Source organism: Mus musculus, chromosome 18, assembly GCF_000001635.26.
Source record: "Mus musculus strain C57BL/6J chromosome 18, GRCm38.p6 C57BL/6J".
NCBI classification, from domain to species: domain Eukaryota; kingdom Metazoa; phylum Chordata; class Mammalia; order Rodentia; family Muridae; genus Mus; species Mus musculus.
Window position 1 is genome coordinate 80,414,731 of NC_000084.6, and position 27,532 is coordinate 80,442,262.

The window sequence follows — 27,532 nt, forward strand, 5'->3', positions numbered from 1 at the left end:
AGTAAATTTAGGTAATTAAAAATTACCTCAAAAATTAGAAGCAGACAGCTGTAGGCCATAGTAATAAGTGCCTACAAGTGATATGTTTCATTTCCTCTTAGTGTAACATGCAATATTTATATTTTGTTCTTACAACCAGCTGCACAACTCCATAGAGAAATATTAGCAGATTTAATTTTGGAACATCTGAAAGCTTGAAAAAAGCATATCAAATTCAATGTGGTAGAAGAATATAAATATGAATAATAGATGTAAATTTCCTCCCCAATATTTCAGCTTTTTGAATTCACTGTAGTCTCAGCATACATGGACCAGTGCCAGTTTTTTATTCAAAAAGATGCAGAACTATATTTTAATAAACAGTTCTGTTTTAACCACATCCAATCCTGCCAGAGTCATCAGCCTGCCAAGAGTGCACTGTTGATACCTGATGATCCCTTGTGTGGTTTCTTTGGTAGACAGAAGAGCAGAGGGCAGCACTAATATGGGGGGGGGCATGTATTAATGTGCTTTATTCCTCTGTCTTCACTGAGTATTGACAGGTCTGGGCATGCTGCACACGCAGATGCAAGTGTTTCTAACTTTTAACACAAATCTAAAGATTGGTTTGTGTGGCTATGCACACTAAAGAGCGTGTCTTGGCACATACAGATAAAACTACATAGAGAACACATGTTGTGCCTTGCACATACACATGCACACACACTTTGTGAGGGAGGTCCAGTGCTGACCAGGCAGAGGACAGAAACTGTTAGGGAGTACAGTGCAGCTCCTGCGCTCTATAAAACATTCACCTCGACAGCTTCCCTCGGAGCTCTTCCCAGCTAGCCCCACAGACTTCTCCATACACCAGCCAGCATCCAAAGATCTGGAGCTGCCTTCTGGACATCCTTGCCTCCACCAGGGCTGACATGGGTAAGTCAGCATCTCATTTGAGGCTACGGCTATGAGCTCCTACCTGCCGGTTCCTGCCTACCTCCTCTACAGCATGCAGCACACACTGCCTGCACTTCAGGATGTCACAGGCCCAGGAGTGCAGCTGAATGCATCACAGCCTAAGTCAGGGAGAAGGAAGGACTGTGCAGCACCCTCTTCCATGGCTACTGGGTACCCCTCCCGCCTAAGGGTTTACAAAGCTGTTGGAGAATATGCTCTCAGTCTAAAGTGCCAGGCTCCTCCGAGGAGTCTTCCTCCACTCCTGAGGCACGGTCTTGCCAGATACAGGTGTCTTGGCAAGCGACTGCTCTCTGCACCTCTGCCCCACTTCCCACCGAGAGACAGACAGCAGCTTTACCTCACTGGAGAGCCTCTGGGCATCTTCTGCTGCCTTTTAAGTTTCCTTCTCACCCTCCATGTTCACAATTTTACTGTGCTGTGTCTGTGGATTTCTTATCATACATGGGGCATGCTGAATTTTGGGTCATATAAAATCAATGCCAGCAAGTTTGTGGAAGTTTTTAGCCATTTTTTTTTTAAACAGAATACTTTCTTCTGCTTTTTCTGTCTTGAGAGTTAATTTATCACGCCAAACCTAGTTTCTGTGTGAGCATCTTTGCAGCAGCGCTTAGTGAGGTCCGTCTGGATGTGAGAGCTGGGGCTGATCAAGCCTCCAGAGAAAGGAAGGCATGGATGGGGAGGCCTGGCCACCCCTGCGAAGCACACAATCTCCACGAGGAGGCCGAGATCGGGAGCTTCTGTATGGAGACTACTCCTTTGTACTGCAGGGTTACATTGCTTGTCCACTCTGTCTGGGCCCTCATTTCTAGGACAGTGCCAGGTAAGCAGTAGGGCCTGCACTGGGACTTTGTGCCCATCTAGCATCTCCCAGCTGCTCAGAGGGCCTCCAAGCCAGTAGTGTGGTGCACCAACAGGGCACCAACAACCTTGAGATGAGCATGTTCTGTGTCATCGCAGCCAAGGTAGGACAGACACTATGAGACTTTCTCTCACCCAAGAGTTACACGTGATCAGCAAAACTGCTGTGGGCTTTGCCATTTAAATACTGTTGCTTTCACTTCCCCAGCAGCTCTCAGAACAGACTACGATCGTGCTGTATTTCAAATCTGACAGCTGTTGGCCATTAACCCTCCACCTACATCCCCTGCCCCCCCCCCCACATAAAAAAGCTCTTGCTGGATGGAAAGAAGACAGCTATGAAGGACCACACCTGAGGGGCCATGCTGCACTCACTGTGTGACCACCCTACCTGGGTGGCAGACGCCTAGAGAGCTCCCTAAGGAATGTGCACAGAGAAGGCAAGTGTGTGTGCTGCTGTGAGGGGATGAAGCACTTCTTGGTAGATAGGCAGAGAATAGTCGTCTTCCTGTTAGTCACTGTCAAGTTTACACGGTGCTGCTTCTGAACAGCTTGGCCGTGCGAGCCTGACAGGATGTGCTGCCAACAGAGCACCACCACACCAAACCTGCACCTCAGCTGCAAGGCTTCATCACACAGAGGGGCAGACTTATTAAGAAACTAGCAGAGATGTGAGAGCTCTAAGTGTGAGAGGCGCTAAGCTGACGGGAGCTGGACCTGTCCAGTTTCTAAGAGGCGAGCTGGCTCTGTCGGCCATTATAGCTATCAGCTATAATGTATGATGGTATCAGAGGCCATGGAACCTGCAGCTCTCCCTGCAAAACCTGCTGTGGATGACGTGGGTGTTGGCGGTGAGGAACAAGCAGGAGGAAGGCGAGGAGTGTAATTAGTATTAGATAGCAGGCTCTCCTTCAGCCCGTGGAATATTTGTTCTTCTGCCCTTAAGTTCCAAAATAATTAGTCAAAACCACAGAATAGCAATGACAGAAACAGGCGTTCTTACCCAAGGAGCTAGTGGGTGGACAGGCCTGTTCCCTTGCAATCACGTGAGCATCTACCAGGCTAATCCATCTAATGCTGCACCACTGTGCACTCAGGCCAGCTACACCCAAACTCCTTCCTAAATCAGGGGGTTTTGCTTAGAGGCTCATCCTAACCCTGGCCCAGCCTGGGTTCGAGACCAGCTTGACTTCTCACTGAATAATGTTAAACTGGGGATGGAGAGTAGATGAAATACAGGCAGGGATGTGCCCAAGAGCCCAATGAGCAGAGTCCAGACCCTGTCCACCCCACTCCCCTGGACACATTCGGTGGCCTTCTTCAGCTCAAGAGCAGAGCACCCCTTACACCCAAGACCGAGAATCTAGAGTCTTCCTCAATTCCGGTCCCATGCATACATAATTAAGTCTAGAGATGTGGCTTGGATGTGACCTCTTTAACCAGAGGTGGCAACCATGGCAGGACAAGTAGCGAGAGCAAGGCTCCAGCAGGCCTATAGGGACAGCTTTCTGTCTGCTAGTGCCAGAGACTATTAGCAGCATGTAGCCCTCTTACATTCAGGCTCTCAAGGGGGTAAGGGGTCTAATCCTAGCAGCAGACTTATCCTTCACAATTCCCTCTCCAAGGCTGGTCCCAAGCTTCCCTACAGACCCTACTGTCTTCCCAGACATGAAGACATACCCACCAAAACCCATGACTCATGACCTAGTATAGAAGCTGCACATCTCTCCTAACGTGACATGACTCTGCAGCATTTCAATGAGACTGGAAAGTGCTCCTTCCTAACTGCATAATGAGAACCCTGATCCTGCTCAGCTGCCATCCCATCTGTCCCGAGCCTCTAACTATGGGGTGACCTCAGTCGCAGCATTCTCTCTGAGTGCTGCACTCTGAGAGCACCAACTTAAGCAGCTCCCCTGCTGCTCTCCTCACTCAGCTCGCTCACTTGCACTTGCACTTGCTCTCGCTCGTGCTCCTCCCCACAAACCCCCAAAGGACGCCAGGAGGCTCCTTCCACACCACACAGCCTCTGCAGAACAGCACCAGGAACTGAGCTTAAGGAGAGACCCTTAGGATGTATCCTGTTTGCTTTTCTTTGTAAACGGAGGCTCTGCCAGACTGCTGAGCTCAGCATTTCTCTCAGACGCGCTGTCTAAGGTTTATGGACAGAGCATGCACGTGAGGTGGAAGTCAGCAGGACACTCTGAGCTAGGAGGACCACACCAAGGAGAAGACAAGACCCCAAGCCCGAGAGAGAGGGGATAGGGCAAGGCAGCCGGGACGAGGAAGTTGAAGGGCCTACTCTACTGGAATCCTTGGACAAGGACACAGGACAGCACGCTCTTCCCTGCCAGAAAGCAGCTGTACTCACGTGGGCTGAGTGGATTCACATCCAAAGGCTGAGCGCCGAGTGAAGTGGGGCTTAGTCCCTCTGTCCCCTAATATGGTAGCATCCATATTCACTGGGTATTTTAGGCTGTAGGGCTACCTCACCAAGGCTACATGGATGCAGCAAGGCTGCCATGCGGCTGTGCATGTGCACACCGACACTGATGAAGGCATGTTTTTGTTTTTGCTTTTTTCTATTCTGTTTGTTCTAAAAGGGCCCTTAGCACACGACTACTGAGCTCAGCGTCCTGCCCACAGCTGTGAGAGCGGACAACAGTCATGTGTGACTTTGTACTGCATAGGCAGCCACAAACACTAAGCAAATGAAAGTGAGATAATGATCAGATCAAGAAGAGACCGAAGATGATTATGGAATGATTCAGGTCACAATAAACACTGCATAGTCCGATAATTTAACCCTGAAACGACTCCACTGGCAGGGCTGAGGCCAGGAAAAGGTTAAAGCAAGGCCTTAACAGTGAAAACGCAGCTCAGGAGGGAGAAAACGTGCACAGGGCAAGCACAGGGCTGGGTGGGACACTTAACTTGATCATCTTTTATTCTATGCCTTGTAATGTCTTCTGAATTTTACACAAATTCATGTCAATTTGTTAAAACAAATTTTAAAGGCAAACTAACTTGGTGAAGATATGTCCTACCACTATCCAGTAACAGCATACTACTACTACTACTAATAGGAGGTCCTTATTTGTTTACTAAAGCAGGTGAACTTTTACTAAGATTTATGTCAGAAAGACAAGGCCTAAAGCAGCTGATAGAAACCCATGCTCCTGAAGACTGTGAGCCAAGGAACCTTAGCTCAACTATGCACAAAAGCTGGTTAGCAACCGTGCCATGGAATATGGAGGCAGAACCAGATGACAGGCTAAAAGACACACGCAGCAGAGATGAGATCATTCTGCCGATTGAGAAAGCACCAACTAGTCATTGAGGAGTGTGAAAGACATGCACGGCTCCCAAACACCTGACAAATTCCCACACGCCATTCCGACAGCAGCAGATGGAGCTGCACAAGTCCTGCTCCACCACTTGACTGCCCACTAGTGACAGGACACCCACTGCCAAGCTGGGAGCTCAGCGCCACAATGCCCCTATACTTAGGAAGAGGTCCCCACGGCAGGAGCGCCCGCCCCATCAGTGTTTATGCTTGAACACAGGAGGACGGGGGACAAGGTAGCTGTTTCCCATGGGCTCAAGGGTAGGCTCTTGGAACATAGGACCACGCTCCTACACGAAAGGCCAAGGGTGCAGCTCAGGCCACTTCCTCATCCTGAGGCAGGGCAGCCAGAACTCTCAGTGCAGAACTGGGAACACAGTTAGAACCTAGTTCCCGTGAATGTCTAACAGTCTGACAGTGCCGAGGACGCCAAACAGGCCAAGGTTTCTTTTCTCCCCTCCCACTGGTGTGATGTGCGGCACTGCCTGCTGTTTGCCTTCCCCTGAACTCTCTCCCTCCACTGTCCAGGCCCCTGCCCACCCTCCTCTTACCTGGGCCCACGCATGCCAGGGGTGCTCCTCTCGCCAGATGAGGGCAAGCCTACAGGCTGCTCTCTTCGGATCCCTGGAGCCCGGGGCTTCCTGGGCTTCGGGGCTCTCTCCTGCTCATTGTCTTGGTCTTCTGGCTTCTTCTTCTCGATGTCACTGTCATCACTGCCCTCTCCAAGGATGTCGTCGACCTGACAAAAGGTGGAGAGTCAGAGGGTTGTCTGGCAAGTTGGCTTTCTGTAGGAAAGGACTGCCCAGGAAGGACTGCAACAGATTCACACCATTGTCATACAAGGGCAGACTCAGTGCCACACTGCAGGGGTTGGATATTCAGTTCTGCTTTCTACTTGCATGCTGGGGACTGAAACTAAGCTTAAACAACAGCAGAAGAGCAGAGACGTACTAAGGCTCATTCAGAAATGCCCATGGAGCTTGCACACTTGAGTCCTGAGGAGGGATGGTAGCTTCCATTCTCACATATTACACTGATAGAATTTCTGTACGTTGCTAGCCATTTACCTCATCAGTAAGACCTGCAGCCTGAACATGCATTTCCCAAGAGAAGCAGCTCTGAGATACTGGAGTGCAGTTGTGTTGCAAGGCAACTAACTGTTGGGCTGGCCTCTCTCTCTTTCCTACCTACCTCAAGCTGGGGATATGACATGTGGGAGGAGGAACAGGCCTACCTGGAATTCTTGCTACTGATATATATTTGAGGGCAGGCAGAATGAAGTGAGGTGTCATGGTTAGAGAATTTAGGGGGAGGGTACAGCAAATAGAAGCCAGATGACAAGCAGGCATTTGGGGAACCTCACTTGGGTTACACTAGAGTGAACCACCTTGTAACTCAGTACCAGAGAAGAGGGGCTGGTGTTCCTCTGGTGTGCGTATGGGAGCTGATGCTATGTAGAGAGGGAATAGAGTCAGCACCTGGCTTCGGCATTCTGGCCCCAGCTCTCAGCTCTTCGCCTGCACTGTAGAAATGGGCAAAGGAAAGCCACAGAGCAGAGCGAGAGCGAGGATGCGTCCAGCTGCACCAGTGAGATGTTTATTGAATTTCAGCAACAGTAACGTGCTAGAACCCTGCCTATCAGTCCTGATGAACAACTCCCTTGGGGGATTCTACGCACAGCACAGCTTTGCCAGGTCAAGGGGCAACCTGGGTGGGACACACGGCCACCAGTCTTTGTGTAGCTGACTGCATCTATATCCCAATCAGAAAGGCATTCAAACACCTATGCCAGCATTCCTGTGTGGCAGACAGCTAACCTGAGCATTCATTAACTCTGCTGGCTGTCCGAAGACCTAGAGGAACACCTTAAGAGCCAAAACACAACCATGGGCATACACCGAGTCTGGCCTCTTTTCAACCAGACTTCTGTTTGGGAATGACATGAATTTTCCAAAGGCATTCTTTTACAAATGTGTCAACTGCCTTTTGAAAACTATTTGTAAGAAACTTAATTTAAAATATGCATATTTTAAAGGAAAGTTGTTTTAAATGTTAAGGCAAAACTTAAAAGCAAGCACATGGCATGTAAAAAAAGAAATCAACAAATAGCCAATTCAGTCCTCAAATCTTCAAAAAATGGCAACACAGCATATCAACTGCAGTGTCTTTCAACAGACAGCATCTTGTGGCTCCACCTGCCATGTTCAGGAGACAGCTCTCTGAGAATCTGTCTTTTTACAACTTTACAGCCAAAGGGTGAGAGCACAAGGGACCCAGAGCCCTGCGTGGCCATTCCTCCTCCTCTGCACAAGAGTGACAGACAGCCTCTTCCTAGCCCTGTACAGAAAGTAGAGGGAGAGTAAGCAGAACTTCCCAGAGAACGGCTCCATACCAGCATTACCAGAGAGGACTAGGAAGGCCTTCAAAGTGCGACCATTCACATGACTGTCCAGAGGAGATGACCTCCAAGGAACAGGTTTCTACTAACCTTAAACTTTATCAATGGACCTGGAACCCACATAAACGTATTTATTTCTTTGTTCCAAAGAACCAACATTCTGAGCAGTAGAAGCTTCTGACCGAAAAACTGAATGTATTTATAGATGCATTAAGTCACTCTTTTCTAGAAGTTTCTTGATGATGTTACCAAGGACAGAGGGAACTCCACACAGACTTTCTGCTGTTGGACAAGGCCTTGTGTTGGAACCACCTGTGGTGGGCACATGAAGACCAGCAGGGAGCCAAGCACTCACTGAGGCAGCAGGACTCTCTCACTCCAAGGGCAAATGCATTCCTAGCATGGATATTAGGACACCAGGCTCTTTTGGCCACCTACAAGAGACTCTTCCTGGGGTCCAGTGCCCTAGTAGTCATGCCAAGGAGAGTGACAGCCCATGCCCTGAGAACTGCACTCCTGCGACAGTGACAATTAGGCTGCACCCAGCAGGAGCAGGGAAGACACTGAGCTTGCTGGCTGACAAGAATGCTCTGAGGCCCCACGGGGAGCCCACATCCCTGCACTTGACTCCTGACCCTGTGACCACGCAGAGGAGAGGCAGAGGCTCCTTGAAGCATCTGCATCTGCATTCCTTGTCATGCACCACAGAAGACCAATACAGTGGTAGAATGTATTTTAAGGGGAATGATGTCAACTGATAAGCTATTTTTATGGACAGAAAATATTTTGAGGGCCAAAGAGAAACTTTAATAACATGAAAAACCCCAAACTTGAAAAACAAACTTGAGGCATTCTGAAACTGCGTGAGAGGATTTAAAACTGTCACACAAATGCTGGCTGTGGGCAGCACTTATGCTCTGAAAGTGACTTATGCAAAATACACTCTAAACCCCCAGAAAGTTCTTTACACCAGGGCCATGAAAACAAATAACCCTCAGGTCTCTCTGCCTCTCACAGGCTTTCACATACAATGAGGCCATCTCACTAAAACTCCAGGGACCAACATTTTCAGGAAACAGAGGGCCAATGACAAAGGACCATCATTCCAAACACTTATCCCCTTAAAACTAAATACATAAAACCAAGCACAAACGCCAGATGAAGACCGGTGAAATCACCATACCAGCAAAGAACATTCTGGGTAGGACATGCTGTTACCAAGTGGCTCAATGACCTCTGCTGACTAAATAGCTTTGGTTAACTAGGGTAACTGTCTAAGATCCAGTCATAACTTGATGAGAGGTGAGAGTGACTGCTGTTTAATAACAGAATATGCCCAAACATTGCCTTGACATGTCTGTTGTACATTGTGACACTTACCATCAGATGTGTACACAGTACATGGTCAAAGCTGAGGCTCTTTTCAGAGTCTAATTCAGTGTGAATTACTACTGTTGTTGACCTTCGCCAAAGGGTAATTGACTATATATAAATCAAATATAAACATAAACAGTTGTACTGTTATAATGAGAACAGGAGCAGACCTGAGCAGATGAGCGCGGAGTCCAGTGGAACACTCCCACTCTCACAGCATCAGTTTTAGCTTAGGGTGCAAACACTGGTGATCAGGATGGTGTTCTTGCACTGTGGATAAGCCGCACACAGTCAGCCCTCACCCAGCAAGCACTGGTCACACGTGCTTAGATTCCCTACCTAGGAGCAGCAAGTCTTGGGGGGTGGGGGTGGTCTGGAGGCGGCCAGTCAGCCAAGGAGGACAGTGACCAATGGGAAAGACTAGGAGAGACAAGCGTGGTGCTTGGCTGCAGATGACTCCTCTGCACGGCCACTGCAGGCACATGCCATGCTTCCTGTGGTGCTGTCTCCCCAGAAGCAGGCAGGTGCAGAGATATGGGTAAGGCACCCGTCTCTGCTTCAGCCCCCCACAGTGTCCCTCTACCGTCTCTTCAGGTCTCATCTCTGCCCACTGGCTTTTTAAAATAAGAAGTTATTATTGTTTATAATCTGAAGATAAACAGATTGCCCACAACAGTAAAGCAGGAACATGAAATCATGGAAGACACAGAATTCTCTAGCATTGATTTAAAAAAATCACTCACTCTAGGAAGCCTGCAAACTCACCCAAGTCAGAGGCAGACACACCCCGTCCAAGAGAGGATACAACACATGGGGCTGCCTACGAGACAACAGACGGGAGCCGTGCCTGCTCAAATCACAAGGCAGAATCACAGACCAGAAAGAAGGAGGTGGGGAATAATACCCAAAAGTGTTGGCCACCGTGAAAACAAGCACTTACGTTCTGACAAATATCTGCACAAAGTTTTTCCAGGTATATAGGAATCCTTGGGGTCAATTAACCCTTGGGATAATTCTCACCCTCCTCTCTATCCAGAGAACCTACACACCAGATTAAGAAGAAAGGACTACATAAGTCTAGCTAGTGACTATGCGACAGAGGATCCCCCCACCCCATGTACACAAGCCAACACACCCTCCAATCATCTCTGTCCCCAACAAAACACATTGGGAAAGTCTGGACGTGAAGCAGACACAGTATGGACTTCACCTGTCCACCTCCACACCTGGCCAGCTCAGCTGTACAGAGAGACTGCTGTCTGCCTCCTCCCCAGGTCAGATACTCTCAGCCATCATTTCTCCTTCCTCCTCTATTGCACTGTCCTCAGTCAGAGTCACTGTGAGCACTACACTGAGGTTCCCGTATTCTCGTCTACTCCCTTCCACAGTTCTGAGGTGATATAAATCACTCCTGAGGGTCTGTCTTGGAGGATGCATGTCACTTCCCTGTTACCCTGCCCTGCCCACGATGGTCCCACTGAGAGATTTCAGTGGCTCTCCACACTTCCTGCATTACTGGTTCTTTGGTGTCGTTTCTACTTCTTTGGTCACAGTTCACCTTTCAGAGGCCACAGAAGCTGCACAAGCCTCTTTTTGACCACCTCACTTGCCTCACACTGTCTAGGGCTGACTTTACAGATGAAATCTGTGTTGCCTTCTGTGAACAAGCTCCAGGTGAATCGTAGAGACCCTGTAATGCTACGGACTGTCTCAAGCCCCGGTGGGCTTAGGTGACTCACCTGCCCTCTACCAGTTCTAATGGCCACTGGTCCCCCCCGTCTGCTTCCAGTTGACCCTGACACCGGTTTGGGCTTGTAACCTGCACAGATGATTCCTTCCCTGGTCCCCCTCAGAAACTTACCATCAACCCCACTCTGCAGTGGCAGTAATAGCAACCAGAGTTGCCCTTAACAAAGTTCCAAGAGTCACAAGTAATGGTATGCTTACACCCCACCCCACCCCACCAAATTCTCAAACCGCAGGGCTGGCTTTGATGACACTGACATTTCGCTGGGGTTCCCAGATGCCCAGTAGCAAATTAAGAGTTTGGCATCTGCCTTTTCTCTGTCGGGTCAGCTCTGCACCGACAGCTCATAATTTCAGGGGCATCTGCACAAACCGGTGATCCCTCCTTTGAGACTGACAGCCCTCAGATACACGTGAAGAGATGTTTGCAAGATTTGTAAAGACATCAAAACAATTGGACTGTCAACGGCCACTGCTATCCGACACACATCCTTGGTGTGCTAGGACAGAGGCTGCCTGTCTGTCCTGCCCACCTTGCTGAGAAAGCTCCACTCTGCCTTTCCTTCAGCTCAGTGCGCCTGGCACGGGGGATGGTATGGCTCCACACTCGTCAGTGCATACTTGAGAACAGCAGAAGAATAAGCTCTGAGCTGCTCCCTGGCCTCATGTACTAGCGATAGGGTCGTATAATGTGCCCAGAGTCAGCATGGTAGAGCAGCTCAGGCATGAGATGCCACCAAGGATCAGCTTGTGAAGGCGCTAGCAATGCTGACTACACATAGCAGGTAGGTCTACACCTGTGCCCTGGCCCCAGGGGCCGTCGCAGCTCTCCAAGCAAACACCTCGACACTTGCAGGGCGATGGGAAGGTGCCAGTTTTACTCAGAAAGTACTAACTGCCAGACAATTTGCCTCCTGCAAAGGACATGTCGTATGCAGCATGGCACCCAGCAGGCGTGGGAAAAGCAGGTATGTGCAGCCCAAAGGGACAGAGTGCCCTAATGTCACGTGGTACCTGCCACTCCCAGGCTCCCCAGAGCTGCAGGGTGCCTAGATGGAGACTGTACAGAGCAGTCCAGTTCGCAGTCTTTAGACTATTTTCTTCAATCGGCTTTAACTCATAAGCATGAAGCAAGCATACAACCATTAAGCTTACAGCTTGTATACATCCTAAACAAGTATATAAATGTTCCATACAAACAAAGCCTCCAAGACCTGCAGCTGGTAAAGGTGTTTGCTGTCAAACCTGACAACCTGAGTTCTATCCCCTGGCCCACCTTCTAGAAGCACTCCTGTTAATTCTCCTCTGGTCTTCAATATTCATGCTGTGGCATGCTCCCTACCCCCAAATAAAAACCAGTAACTAAACAATATAAAACAAAATGGCCTCCAAACTCTAACCACGGGCTGCGGGTTCAGCAGAAGAGCACATGCCCAGCATGGACAAGGTCAAGCCTGACCCCGCGCTGACAAGGAACTCAATCTTCCTTACTCTGAGAGATGATACTCTCTATCCATTGGACTGAGCGTGGCAAACAGTGCAGTCATGTGCGCATGCACAGGCTGTGACTCCTGAGAGCAGCCTGCCCAGAGCTGCTGGCTCTGCAGAACTGACTGTATTAACGCCTACCTGCACTGATGCTCACCCACACATCCACCTGCACGGTGCTCACCTTCCCCCCAACCGCATCTATGTCCACACGCACTAGTGTCTGCCTTCCATTTGCAGAAGCTCAGCGTGCACACGACAAAAGCCAACACACACAATCCTCACTAGATCTGCTAACACTTTATTTCTCTCAACAAAGACAAAGAGTTGAGAATGTTTTATAGAGCTTCTGACTCTGCTGAAGGCACTGGAGTACTAAGGCGCTGCTGCCCACATGGCAGAGTACTAGTCAGGCCTAACAAAGGATAAAGCCAGAGGGCACCTGAGCCATGCTAACAACGGTTCCTCAGCTTAAGTTAAAGGGGCGCTAGGAGGCATGGGGTAGCAAGCCGAGGAGAACCACCTCAAAGAGCACAACTCAGCGCACGCTCAGGGGACATGGCCTGCCTGCAGAATTTCTTCTGTGGGGCCACAGCACACACAAGTGACTGACTACCCCAGTTACTTCCAGGTGGAAGGCAGAGAGCTGCGGAGAGATGGCACGGTGAGGTTAGCTTCACAGACCTTTAGCTCAAGAAACTAAACCACACTTAAAGTAGATGTTGCTGGCAAAACCAAACCAAACCAAAAAACAAAAACCACCCATCAAAGAACTTACTGGGGGGGAAAGAAAGCTTTATCTTTTACCGGAATGAAAGCTGCTGATAAATTAGGACAGAATACACAGCCTGGCAGTGAACTTTGTATCAGCAGAGGACGGAGGCAAATGGTTCTCCTCTTTGTTATGGATGACAGCTGTTGCATCTCACACACCAGCAAAGACTGGGTGTTGTACTACCCCAAGCAAATTTCAACAGTTAGAAGAAGAGGAGGTGAGTCATAGGACAGGAATCACTGCAGTCAATACTTAAAGAGGTACATTCAGGCAGCTTAGGGCTGTTAGAGTGCCTGCTGCACCTGCTCCAAGCTTGACTGTCCCTACATGTGACAAGGGATCGTGCATCTCCATGCTTTAAAGGACACACAGCCATCATCCATGTGAAACTCTTCTTTTTAAAGAACTCAATATTGTCTCGGAAGGATCGAACAACCATGACCTGTATGTAATCCAAGAGACTACAGTGGGCCTTCATGAGAAAGCTAACATAACTTAGTGAGAGCCCTGCTGCATGTGCTAGGGGAGCCAGAGGAGAACAGGCAACCATGTGCTAGGCAGTGGGTCTTCCTGCTGACTGCCTGTGGGGGGCACAAGCCCATCATGTAGGACCTCTGGGACAGAGGAGGGACTGGTGGTCTCCTGTGGCTCTGTAGGTTTCTCTGAACTACTTGGCTAGGCCTGGGATGCACAGACACTTGACTGCCATGGCCAAGGGTGGTCAGGGTTGTTGGTAGCACGCTAACAATTACATTACAGGCGTGGGGACTGCCAGCACTCACTCTCAAGGGTGGAGATCCTGCCCAGCACGTCAGCTACAATGGCCATGTTGGGCTCTGCTCAAGTGAGGACTATGATTTGCTTCACTGTTATGACATGCCTCTTCTCTCAGGCATGGACTCGGGAAGCTGAGGTCATATAATGGTGCCTAAACTGTTCTCATGATTCCTCGTGGCTGGAAAACTGAATAAATTAGGAGTGTAAATTAGAGTGTAAATTCTGACCATGAGCTGGACTGACTGAGGTTGTCAGACTAGCAGAATGCACAAAACTTGTGTTCTGCTAAATACTTAAGCTGTCAAATTCATGTTCTTCTAAGACTGAGAAGTCCCTTTGCCACCATAACTGTCTTGGATAATGTACTGCATATGACCTTGGCAAGCTGGCATGTGCCCTTTAAGTTCACGGAGAAGTCGGCTCAGACCCAAGCATGCTGTTCCAGTGTCCCCGAGCTTTCCTATCTAAGGGTTAGCTAGCCCACCCTCTCTCTTCACGGAGGGAAGAGAACAACAATAGCTCAGAGTCAAACATCACGTCCTCGAGAACATCTAGGTGAGGCATTTCTATCCGTGGCTAACGTTACTTATTCTAAGGTGAAGCAGCGCCTTCAGTGGAAATGGGAGACCAAGTTCAGCCCCAGGACTGTTGCTCTTCCACGGAGAGAACAACCAAGAACTAAAGCTGACTGCTTCAACTCAACCTGCATTGCTGCTGGATGATTCAAAGCTCCTGGTCTCAGGGTAATCTACGTGCTGTTTGCTGCATGTGCTAGCACACGGAAGCCTTATCCAAGAGGACCCTCTGCTCTGCCTGAGACCTGGATCAGGAATTCCACCTTACTGCCCCCACGAGGCTGCTTTTTTGTTTGCTCTCTTAACTGGGTATTCCAGTCATCTCTGCTAGATGTTTGAAGTACCAGGTTTGACTTTATCTATTGACACTCTACTGATATTTCTTTTTCTACATTTGCTTGCTGTGTACTTAATAAATTCACCCAGTCAAAACCAGAAGGACGGTTACCATGCATCGCTGTCCGCACTGCACAGAACAAGTAACTAGTAGAGTAGTGATACAACAGTGATACGGTCCGGGCAGTCTAGTTAGCCTGGTGATGTACCCAGTGCTTCTAGTGACGGAGCAGCTCGTATCCTCCAAGCCCACTTGTTCTGACACAGAAAAGCAGCCTGCAGGTAGCCCTACCCCCTCCCCAGGCTGGGATTCTACCTTGGGGACTACACTGGATTGTCAAGAATCTTTGGCTTCTCTGTTTCTAGAAATATACACAGGATTAAAGCAGCTGAGAGAAAGCACGGTGTCGGTTTTTATTAGCTTTGCACGTGTCTGCTGTACTTTTCTTGGCCCACTCCCATCTCTAATTTGCTTTCTAGGCAATGCTTTCTAAAGTTCTGTGGTTTTTCTACGGTCTGGGCAGAGAATGCCACCCTCAGACCTGTGCTTAGAAGAGCGCTGGCTTTCCCTGCTCACAGAGGTAGCAGTGGATGCTCCATCAGGTATGTGGACTTGGGGCGACATGTCATCAAAACCTCTGTAAACAGAGCTAGGAATGAGGGGGGATGGGGTGAGGATCCCGCCCACCATGCCAGGGAGGACTGGAAAGGAACACTCACTCCTGCGTCTTTCTCCCTAAGCAGGCCCTCACCACAGACAGGTACACAAGCACCACGCCTCAGCCACTCTCTGTGGCTCCCTCTGTCTCGTGGCTTTTATGCCTTCAAAGCGGTACCCTGTGGACAAGACTCACTGCTAAGTTCTGCTGGAAGCACAATGTGTAGCCTGGCCTCCCTGGCAGCTTCTGTCGGACCCCGAGGACACATGTTCCTACTGCCCCGGTGAGGCTGGAATGTTTCACCTGAGTGGTGCTGAGCTCTGACAATCGCAGCCACTTCTCTCAGCCCAGGCACACAGCAAAAACATCCATAAGTAGCCCCAATCCAGCTAAGGGCAAAAATTCTGGTTCCCCTCTGAAACATTTCTCCATTGTTTGCAATACTCTTAACAATCTCATCTTCCAAGCTCCTACCAGAAAGACCAGTAAGCAATTAGCACTCACAAGCTTTTTTGGCCCCAAGTTCCAAATCTTCCCCAACCTGCCGATAAAAAAGTCCAAGGCATAGAGGCAGCAGCAAACTCCCTCCTCTAGTAAAAGTCCTGCTGCTGTGACAGAGCTCCTCGAGCAAAGCAAACTTAACGGGAAGAAAGGCTTACTTGCCTTCTGATGCTAGGTCAGTCCATCACTGAGAGAAAGTCACGGTGGGAGGACAAAGTCGTCATAGCACGTCCAGGAAAGGCAGAGACAAGTGACCTCACCCGGGTTGCCCACCTGCTTGCCACTATGCCGGCTGACTTTCTTCACTAGTGGACAATTTAGGACCAGTCCATGAAATGGTGCTGTCCACACTCAGGGCGGGTCTTCCTAACTCAATTAACAACCTAGAAAACTGCCCATGGACAGCCCACAGGCAGCCCGATCAAGGTAATTCCTTGCTAAGAGTCACCTTTTGGGTTATGTCCAGTTGACAGGTAAAGCTAGCAGAGATATGGACACGCGCCATGTACATTTTGTGTCCTGCCATTACACACAATGCCAGTGGATACTGTCTGAATGCCTTGGCTCAGACTGGGGACGGATGCATGTCATGAATTGCAGTGCTGCTGCTGTTCAGACAAAGTTGTCTGCTCTTAAAGAAACATAACTGTTTACAGAAAACAAAGAATATTTTCCTGTCATTAGGAAACATAGATATGAAATTAGTATGTTGCTTTCAATTATATTGTATTAAAATGCTGTTTTTTAAAAAGTATTTATTTATTTATTTAATATGAGTACACTGTAGCTGTCTTCAGACCAGAAGAGGGCATCAGATAACATTACAGATGGTCGTGAGATACCATGTGGTTGCAGGGAATTGAACTCAGGACCTCTGGAAGAGCAGTCAGTGTTCTTAACTGCTGACTCATCTCTTTAGCCCTAAAATGCTGATTTTTAAATTGCAGTTCTGAGTTGCTAACTTGAATTTCATTAAAAAAAAAATTCATCAAATGAACATTGGTTTGGGATTAGCACATAATTTCCCAACAATTTTTGAAATGGCTCTAAACATATTACTGCCATCTTGTATGATTTTTATTTTCTGTAAAATGGAATCATCAGAATTGATGATTACAAAAGCAAAATATCAACTAAAATGAAAAACGAGCCATGTTCTGCAGTAGCAAATATTTAATATTTTAGAAGAAAAACAATTTTTCTCTTAAAAAGAAAAAATTCTGAATTAAATCCCTAGAACTTACACAAAAGAGCCAGGCATAGTGGTACACACTTATAACCCTAGCTCTGCAGGCAGAGAGGTGGATCCACTGGGCTGAATGGCCCAGGCAGTCGGCCTAGCCTAGCTGGTGAGTGACCCCCCCATTTCTCAAAATCCAAGGTGGACAGTACTTCGGGAAGTGTCCAAGGCTGTCCTCTGTCACCCTCATGCATGGCAAGCTATGTCTTCATGAATACATCAAATACACATAGTTATTAAAGTACAAGTTTGCTTTGACCTTTAATAAGCAACAAGGTTATACGTATACCAAAGAATTCTTTTAAAATAAATTTCTTCATGATTCACTACAAGTAAACGTGTGGTTTGTATACCTAGTTTATAAACCAGGCTAAAATTTCTCAGGAAAAACCCTGCTCCAGCTTGCCCAAGGAAGCACCTGAGTAGCAACATGGATGGAGGTGACTGGGTGCTTCTGCTCAAATCCCTGCCACATCCTATCAAGCAGATCTATGCCTCTCCCCCAAAACAACCCCGCCCTCTCCACCCCAAGGTCCTGCTCTGGTCCCTGTGTCTATGGTTTCATTGGAGACCAGGGTCTTTGTCGACGTGTTAGCTAAGATGAAGTCTCCGGGGTCAGGGTGGTCCTAGAGTAGTGACTCCCGTCTGCTGGAAGAGGGACAGACACTGATATACAGGAGACAGTGAAACCTAAGCACCCACGAGGCTTATTACTACTTAGTGGGTATGTCATGCACAGCCTAAGTGGCCAGAGGTACAGAAAATAGCCCGGTGCTTAGACACTGTGAGCCTGCCCGCCCACTTCGTCCCCAAGAACACTGGACAGTCTAAGGTGATCTGGGACCCATGGAACTGAGAAAGCGTCTCCCTCATGCTCCGGCCTGGGGAAGCATGGCTACTGTCTCTGTTGGAGGACAGGGATGCTGTCTTGTATGATCCCGGGACCCAGGAAAGATCAAAGCCTGTGTAGGGTTATGAAGCTTGCAGTTGTCTTCCCCCACTTAGCAGGACCCATGCATGGGAGCCAGAGCTCCAGCTCGTCCGCAGGAGCTTCTGCGGAGCTGAGTTAGGGCCTAAGGGGCTTTTATGGCTGAGAGGATAAGGTTCTGAAGTAAGTAAGTTGCTGTCTCACAGCATAACTTGAGGTCTTTTGATATGAAGGGAATAAAAACCAACAATAAGGCCAAGTAGTATTAAATGGACTGCAAGGGGATTCCTGTGAAGCCAGAAGGGAAACAGCAACATGGCAGGCCCCGGGGTGGGGAGAGGGAAGTGCGCTCGCTCACTAGACGGGAGTGGGCACTGCTTCCAGATCCAAGTCAGCTGATCTTGAAGACAGGGAAGCAGTGGCCAAGAAAAACCTTCTCACGAAATGACAACAGTTAAAGTGCAAAAACACAGAAAAATGGTAAAGAGTTCAGAAAAGAAGCTATCATCTGAGAGAGAAGCTGAACTACAGATGAGACTTCATCCTGAAAATAAATGTATTTTCTTGCTTTTGCTCAAAAATAAATGAGAACCACGCTTTCTTGCTTGGGCTCTCTGCTGCATGATCAATGGAGAGGAAGCACTTCTGTCCTCACAGCACAGCAGTGCCAGGGAGACGGGCTCACCCGCAGGTGCAGGAAGCATGCCGCAGAGCAACGACCGCACAGACCACACCACAAACACCCCAGAAGCAAAAGCTTCTAATGGAGGGCTAGCCTGGGAGCCCAGAGGAAGATGGATAAAAGAGGGCTAGCCTGGGAGCCCAGAGGAAGATGGGTAATGCCAAGGGACACAGGAATACCCAGGACAATACTGACCTATGACACAGCTTTGCTTTTAGCTCTAAGGATTAACTGCCCCCCTCCACAGCCCCAGTATTTAGGCTGTAATTAAAACACATCTGTAGTCAGGATATTCAGTCCTCCAAATTGAGCATTTGAAAAAACTAACTTCACATTATGTACTTAAAAACTATTTAGTGGTGTAAACATGACAGAAGAAACTGGTTTTAATTTGTCTGAATTCATGTATTAAAAAAACCATCTGTTTAACTGAATGCAAACTAATTAAGCATTTCATATCTTGAATCCTATCAGCTTTCTGTCTGGACTATTCCCTTAGCAGGGTATCCTGAAAAGCTCTTGTGGCTCCTGTACCTCAAAATGCCAGAAGCACCCTCTTGTTATGACAATTTGGAACATCTGCAGACACTATCATGAATCCCTGGGAGTGGCAGCTGTGAGGTTTTGTTGCCAAACACATGGGCGCTTCATTTCACGTGGTTACAAATCCTTTTTAATAGGAAACCAGGTGCTGGCTCACGGCACCTGTGCCTGTCCTGCATGGAAGCCCAGCGGAATCTGTGCTGTGCGTGCGCACAGCAGCCTCTGGAAGCTGGACCTGGGTCCCATTCTCACCTCTTTGTCCATACTCTCTAAGTCCTCCTTACAGAGAGTGTACAGCGGCATTGCCTCGGACATACTGGGTTGTCGCTTTCTTCTAGCAGGGCCAGGCTGCTCTCCATCTTGAGATTCTGGCAACTCTTCACCAAACATTTGCTGCTGATGTGGCTGAACAGCTCTGTAAGGAATGTTACAGTCCCGCGTGAGGAAAGCATTTCCATGGCACCCTTCCAGCTCGGTGGCAGACACCTGACTTCTGGATGAGGTGATACACACAGAGGGCATTTGTAGGGAGAGACAAGGTGCCCTGTCCGCTCTACCCACTTGCTATCTCCTCCTGGGACACGTCCTGGCTCTTGAGGAGGCTCACACCTCTTTTACAGAGAAACCTCCTTGTCTACCATCTTGCCATCACCTGACTTGACCTGAGCATGACACTTAAAGGGAGACCAACGGTTTGCCCGGAATCATCAGGGAGTGTCATTTACCCCGAGGAAAGCCAAGCCTTAGGAAGGAACAAAAGAAGGCAAAAGTGACATTTACTTTCTGTGCAGAGCACAAAACAGAAGCCAAGCAGGAATGGTGAGTTGAGAGGTGGCTCTCAATGGAGTGGAATTAATCTGCTTACAAAGGACACACAGGAAACATTAGATTATGCGCGCACAGCTTCACTGAGTCTATAGTAAGCAGTCAGCTGCAAGGACCAAGTTCAAGCCTCAAAGACACTTCCAACCTGGAGCCCCGTGATGCTAACACTAAAGTGGTATTCTTATTGGCAAAACTGAAGCTCTGTTGAAAAAAATGTTTGTAATGTGCATCTACATGTGGCAAATCTCATTGAATATATTTTATGCATGTTTAAGTTTGTGTTAAAGTTTAAGGTACACCAGGCAAAGTGGCTCATATGCACAATTCTAGGACTTGTAAGGCTGAAGCAGGAACATTGTTGTGAGTCTGAGGCCAGCTGTTTCTAGAGTAGGTCCTTCCTGAGCTTAAAGAGTGGGCCAAGAGGCTGAGCACCACTGCCTGGGGGTCCCAGACGGGCCAGCAGACACTGGCATAAAATGACAAGACCTCACTATCAGAAGGAGAAATGTGGGACCCGGCAAAATGGTGCAGCTGATAAAGGCACTTGCAGCCAAGGCGGCCCACTTGAATTGGTTCTTAAGGATCCACAAGGTGGACAGAACTGACACCCACACGGGCTCTGCTCTCCACAAGGGTGCAACAGCATGTGCATACCCACAGGCACACATGCACTAGAGTACACACACACACACACACACACACATTAGAATGTAAAAACACAGAATAATGGGGCATTAATTCTAAGTCACAAAGTTAAAAAGAAACTGTATTAGGCTAACTGAATATTATCTATTGAGGGCAAAAGATTTTTCTGCCCAAAAATCTAAGAAGTGCAGTCTCTGCAAATGTTGTCTCCACGTCCTATCTTTAGCAAAACTGTCTGACCACAGTCATAGTTGAGCAGAAAGTGTGATGAGGATGTGTGTGGCCAAGGTCCAGCACTGCCTTTATGAGACAGATGAAAGGACTCATGGACAGCAAGACACAATGATTAGTATTAAATCTGCTACAGTAAAACTCCGGATGCTATTTTCTTGTAAATGAGGAAATAACTTGGGGACGAGGCAAGCAGACTCTACCTGGCAGCTGCTGGACTCGCTCTGCTTGGTTGCCTCAAAAAGTTGAACTATCTGTATGTGGCACTGGCCATTCCTGAACACTCCATGGGCAGTGTAAGAAAGCTACACAGCAACCTCAGCTGCTTGCCCCAGGGCTGTTTCAAAGCCTCTGTAGTGATTTTTTGCTATTACAAGACAAGCCTTGGTAAGCTCTAGATGACCCTTAAACAATTACTAGGGACTCAAGGGACAACACTTCCTCTGTTGGCCTACCAGAGACTTTACTGGCTGGGACCAAAAGGCTTTGGGTACTGTGAGCCCCCCAGCTACACAGAACAGCCTGACTGACTCACCTGGCGAGCTAGGCAATGCTCTCCTGATGCAAGAATCAGGCTTCTCTTTAATCTCTATTTGCTTACTTTTAGGAGAGGAGGCTAAGACCCAGAGTCACAGTCATGTTGGAGGTGGCAGAGCCGCAATGACCGCTGAGTAGTTGGCACAGAGCTGTCAAAGTGGCAAGGCTGTTGTTAGCTGAGGAGGAAGCTCAAGAGCTCAGACTGGCCAGGGCAGAACAGAAGCTGAAGGACACAAGGCTGCAAAGAGCCAGAGAAGAGAAACCATGGCGCACGGTGGCTGGGAGACTGCTAGTGCTGCTTAGCCTTGGAGTCTAAGAAACCATGGGGCACGGTGGCTGGGAGACTACTAGAGTGTTGCTTAGCCTTGGAGTCTAAGCTACCCTAGACTTGGACACTGTAATACTAGGCTAGAGGCAAGGGGTAGGGAATCCTCTAATGCCACCTCCTGCCAACAGCTAAGGAATCCCAAGTCTCCTAGGCTTGCAGGGAGCTGTGTACTTGTAGAACCCTTATAAACACTGAGAGATGGAAGGGCCCGGACATCTGAGGCTTGCAGGAGAACTGCAGCAGCAGAGGGTGCCACCTCCTGCCACAGTTGCTCCTGTGCTGCCCAGGACTGAGTAACAAGCCCTCGAAGGAGCCTCTTTCTCCCTGCCATGCTCTACCCAGGTTTACAACAGGGTCTTGTTTACAGCTGCTACAAGCACTGCCCCTTGCTCCCAACACCGCAGCTCCAAAGAAAACAGGGGAAAGCTCATGTTCCTCTTCCTTTTACTAAAAATAAGCATGTGTGCTTCTCTTTAAGGTTGTCTGATGGTTTCAACCAAATTGGAAGTTTAAGACCACGACCTCTCTTCTGAAAGCTTAGTTGCTAATCTTTAAAGGTTGGCACTGCCCAGGCCATGCCCAGATCATAGCCACCCTGGTCTGACAGCTCCAGGGGAGTTCTGCAAACAGAGACAGACCTGAGGTGCATGAAAAGTGCAAAACCACCTTCTCTGACCTCTAAGAGGCTACAGATCAGGCACTCTACAGAAGGAAGCTCTCAAACACCTGTGACGTCCTGCTCTTCCAGGGCTGCCCTGGTGCAAGGCCGGCCAGTTACTCTAAGCGCCACCAAAGGAGGAAGTATGGCAGAGCTGTCAAATGGAAAGCACTCCTGTTATAACTCCTGTTATATCCCTTCTCAATCTGAAGAAGTACCTTTTGATTTAAAATAAAACATGTATTAACAGACAATGCTTCAATGTTAAATGAGCTGATACATCAATGTGTACACAATACCAATTCTACTCTAACCAAACAAACCCACTGTTGCCCGGCTCCTGCCATCTTAATGACAGCAGGAAGGAGACAGGTAGAAAGCCTAGAGTCTAACAGCGTCTCTTTGCAGCAAGAGCATCCATGATGGGCCTCAGAAGCAGCACAAGGAGCAAGACTTGGTATCATTTCCTAGTAATACCACCACCCCTCCCCCACCGCAATATCAGTTGTCAGTTAAGACAGATGATGCACCAGACCCACATTCTTAACGTGATGGGAAATGGCCAGGCTTCAGCCAGAATTACTTGTGTAAGAACAGGAAGACCTCTAACTGTTGGAAAGGACAATCAACAGAGGGGTTGTTAACTCCAAGGTGACCTTTTATCTTTCAAAGATTTTAAGCCATCCAGGACAAAAAAAGACTTTAACCACCAATTACCAATATACCTGAAAGAGATGAGAAAAAGAAACCCTTGGCAAAGAGGAGGATGCAAAAGACAAGGGAAGTCTAGGGATGAAAAGCAGCATGGGAGCGCTCCCACGAGGCTGGCAGCTCATGCTTTTACCACGGTGAGATGCAACAGAAACCACCTTGTCTGCACAGAGAGAAAGCGCACGACTGGAGGAAGAAGGAAGGCAGCTTCAAGAACTCAGGTAAGAGGCAACAAAAGGTTCAGACTCCTAAAAGAGCTCTGTAGAGATGAACCCAAACAGCAATGGCTGGAAACGTCCCTAATCTAGCATAAAGTTATAAACTTCTGACCTAAGAGGCTGAGCAAATCCTTTACTCAAAATCCACACCAGCACACACAGTCATGGGATGTGCAATTAAAGACAAAAGAAACAAAGACCATCCTGGAAGCAGTGTGAGGAGGATGCCGCCCTCTGTAGGAGGAAGGAAGCCAACAGTAGACCTTGCCTATCAAATCAGAGACCAGGAGGGCTCAGATGCTTTCAAGGTGCTAAGGTGGGGCTATTAGGGGACACAGTCTCCTAATCATGGGATGGAATCTGAAGCACACATGGGACAGAAGCCTGACTGAACCCTCCCCAGGAAGGGTTTACCCAGCAGGCAAGGGCACCACAGAAGACATTGCTCTGAGGGAATCTCTTGAACTGCATGCGACTGCTGGAACAAATGCAAGCAAGCAAGCAAGCAAGCAAGCAAGCAAGCAGGCAGGCAGGCAAGCAAGCAGGCAAGCAAGCAAGCAGGAAGAAGCTGGTAAAGAACAGAAACCACGAAGCTTTAACAAGAAAACAACCACAAGTCAATACACCGAATGACTGGTGTTGTTTTGTTCTGGACACAGCACACACTGTCCAGGCTGGCCTGGGGATGAGCTGGATCTCTGGGCCTCTTGCCTCTACTTCCCAAGTGTAAATAACTGATTACAGAAGAGAACTCCAGCACAACTGGCTTGCAAAAAAAGATACGATTCCCAGTATCAGGGCCAGTCAGAACCAGTGAAACATCCAGACATTCCACAGTGTGGTCCCAGCTCTCTACAGGCTCAGTGAAGGAAGGGGAGAGGGCACTACTCAACCCATCCTGTGAAGCAAGACACACGGGTCACACAGTGGGAAATATATCGCAGACTCATGGCTACTATGCCTGCCAACATATATAAGCCAACATAGATAGGACCACATTCCAAGAGTTCAAAAATGTTTTGTTTTATATTAAACCAACCACTGGGGCAGGGCGACACTCTGAATAAAGGTGCTAGCTGTCAAGTTTGCTGGCCTGAGCTCTGAGTTTGGACCTACATGGTAGGAGGAGAGAAATACTCCTGTAAATTGCCCCGTGACCGTCACAGTCACTTTGTGGCATGCCTCACAAGTCCACAGACCTTCCCTCCAAAACCATAAGTATATAAATGTAATAAAATTCAAACAAGGTGACTACCCATGTAGAAGCAGACTCAGGAAAAGAAATGTCTGTTAGAGTTCATGATACACACAACTACTGAAAACCCCAGTCACCAGGAACAACACTTCATATGAGGGAGGAAGAAGGGACAGTCTCCAGTGGGACAAGGAAGATGCCTCAAACCCCACAGACTCTCAACAACCTACCCAAAGACAATATTTCACCCAAGACTGAAAGAAAGGTGACACACGAGTTCTCTGGTGGAGCAGACGGAGCCAGGAAACAGACCCGGAAAACTGTACTTGCTCAACTTGGGAACAACCGCAATGAAGGGCCAGGCATGCATGCAGCACAGCAGGCCTCACATCCCAGTGATGCTCACCGGTGACCCGCAGCGTGGCTGCGGCAGGACAGCCACGCTGGGCTAGAGTAAGAGACTGTCTCAGAGCAAACCAATCCATCCCCCTATCCTCATGCATCTTTGTGGTCACACAGAGTTGAAAAAGACCTCTTGCAACTTCTACAAAAAGTGACTCAGGCTGGGAAGGTGACTCGGTAAACTTTCCATGCAGGCATGAATACTGGAACTGAGTTCCTCAGCACCTCTGTGAACGCCTGGCATGGCCACACATGCTCCTTTAATCCCAGTACAGCAGAGGCAAACAGGCACATCTTTGGAATTCAGTGGTCAGCCTGCTTACTAAATTGGTGAGCTCCAACTCTGTCTTAAACTGTACAGTTCAGAGCAAATGAGGCTGCTAGGGGATACTGACCTCTGGCCTCCACATGCACTTCTGTGTACACACCACACACCCCTTCATACCGCCCTCCTTCCAAAAAAAAAAACCTGACAGAAAACATATTTACGTATATGTAAATGTTAAGAGTACAACATGTTTAGAGAAACAGAATAAAATGGTTAGAAAAATCTGAAGGCTAGGCTGTTGGTAATAAAACCAACAATGAAAACACAATTCATAATAAAAAAGCTGGTAAGTAGAAGTTTACAAAACTCATGAAGTAAAACCTATTATACTATCAAAGGTCCAGTTAGTTAAAAGGTAAAAAGACAAACTGAAGTAGACTGAGAAAATGCTTGTTCAAGTGGAAAACATACAGACATGTTAACAGAAATAACCAAAAAGCTCCATTAGAGACTGGGCAAGACCACAGCCATTTCCCCAAGGAGCCATTCACCAGTGAGTGCTCAGAGCTCAGTGAAGCCTGAGGAGAGGCCTCTCTTTGGCTCTACTTGCCAGATGGGACCACCACCACCATCTTAGCAAGTTCAGTCAGGCCAAGGGGTCAGCCCCTGAATTCACCTGGCCAGGGGATACCTGTATCTCAGCCTGCTTCAGACACCAAGTTAAGAGTGGGGTCAGATGACATCACCCACCAACTGGATACAGACGGCTCTCAAGCCACACGTTTACTCTGCCCGAGTCTCATTAGGGAGTGCCTGCAGATGTCCCTGACTTCACTCAGTGACAAGTCTTGGCGACTCCACTATACTAGCCACCAAGTACAGAGCAAAACTTACAACCTTACAACCAGGGTGATGCAGCTCATCTTGGTGCTGTTGCCAAGCGCCCTGTCACAATGGGTCTGCAGAGAGTTCTAGGCCCAGGCCTGGCTGCCTGTCACTCTGTAGAGGTACAAGGCTGAATTCCCAGGCAGGCACAGGAGCCACACAAGTTGTTGGATGGCTAGAAGAGCAGTCCATACTATTATGCTGTGGGCCCGAGGAGACTCTACAGCTGACACTGGAGACTGTGGCTGCACTGTTCCAAGGCCACCGTGGATGGACGTCTGACATTGTGGTGGGCGTGACTACGAGAAAGTCACCAGGTGCCAAGCACCAGCATGGAGTGTTGAATCAGAGCACACCGACTTGTTCAGTGCCTCAGCATGGGAGACTCAGCAACAAGTATGGGAAGGAAGTCTCTAAATCAAAAGGGAGTTTTTCACATGGTGGTGTAAGGAAAACACTCTAGATTTCCTTACCAGCCAAGAAGGGGTTCTGGCAGAGAAGGTCTAAAAAGTGGGCTAGAAGCTCTCAGCTACATCCCTTGGTGTAAACACACACACACACACACACACACACACACACACACACGAGTACATTCCTCTGGCATTTGGATGCTCCTGGCTCCCCAGACATCCAGTTCTCTGTATTTAGATATAGGCAGTGACGAGTCAGGGGCGGGGCCTCCATTTTTCCTTATGTGGATGGGTCAGTTCATCAGTTGGGAAATCAGGGCCATGACTACATAGTTCTCACACCTGTTGACCTTGCAGCGTTTCTAAGTTTTCTGTGCATTCAAGCAGGGACAGCAGGAGCATGGTTTCCTGACCTGGTCCCTGTCAGCCTTCCAAGTGAGCTAGGCTAAGACTTTGTGTTTAAAGCTTACACATCGACAAGGTTGATGGCTACCGAGACTGGCAGCCCAGGTGCACAAGACACTTGCAGGTTTAAGAGAATGCATCACTGCCCCAGAATGCACCACCAGAGACTGGCTCCTGCAGCTACAAGAGGCAGCTCCCCATCTCAGACATGGCTGCCTCTGCTGTCATATAAAAGCTGTATTGAGCTCAGACTGCCATACAAAATATTTTCAGACAACACTCACTTTTCACTTGTCTTGGGAATCCCTAGTCTACTGACACACACTTCAAACAAAGTTGAATAATTAAAACCACAATATCGTACCTAACCCTGTACTCACCTTAAGACAAGGTGCCTTTGCTTTTTATTTAAGGGAAATAAATGAGAGGCTGAGTTGGTTTCCGCAGCGTGGAAGGCAGACTGCACAGGTGTTGCGCAGGTGCACACCAGCACATACTGACTTTGCGGCTGCTTTAAATTCTGGAAGCACTGCTGTCCAACTGCAATTTAGAAACTGAATTTCAGAAATAGCCTTCAATGCACAGCTCCTTCTTGCCCCTTATCAGGTTATAATAACACTGCAAAACAGCC

At 48.3% G+C, this 27,532-nt stretch overlaps 1 protein-coding gene across 4 annotated transcripts in view; it reads right to left on the reverse strand.

Moving 5' to 3' along the window:
- Ctdp1 (CTD (carboxy-terminal domain, RNA polymerase II, polypeptide A) phosphatase, subunit 1) overlaps positions 1-27,532 on the reverse strand; it is a 70,781-nt gene that overhangs the window by 6,772 nt on the left and 36,477 nt on the right. For 2 of the 4 annotated variants that reach the window (NM_026295.3, XM_011247096.2), the window contains 2 exons: positions 19,436-19,598; positions 5,713-5,900 (listed from right to left, as the gene is read on the reverse strand). In NM_026295.3, the coding sequence (NP_080571.2) occupies positions 5,713-5,900; positions 19,436-19,598 (351 nt within the window). Of the gene's footprint in view, positions 1-5,712; positions 5,901-19,435; positions 19,599-27,281; positions 27,442-27,532 lie in introns of those variants that run through there. The other 2 variants (XR_003952539.1, XM_006526525.4) reach the window with 2 other exon arrangements.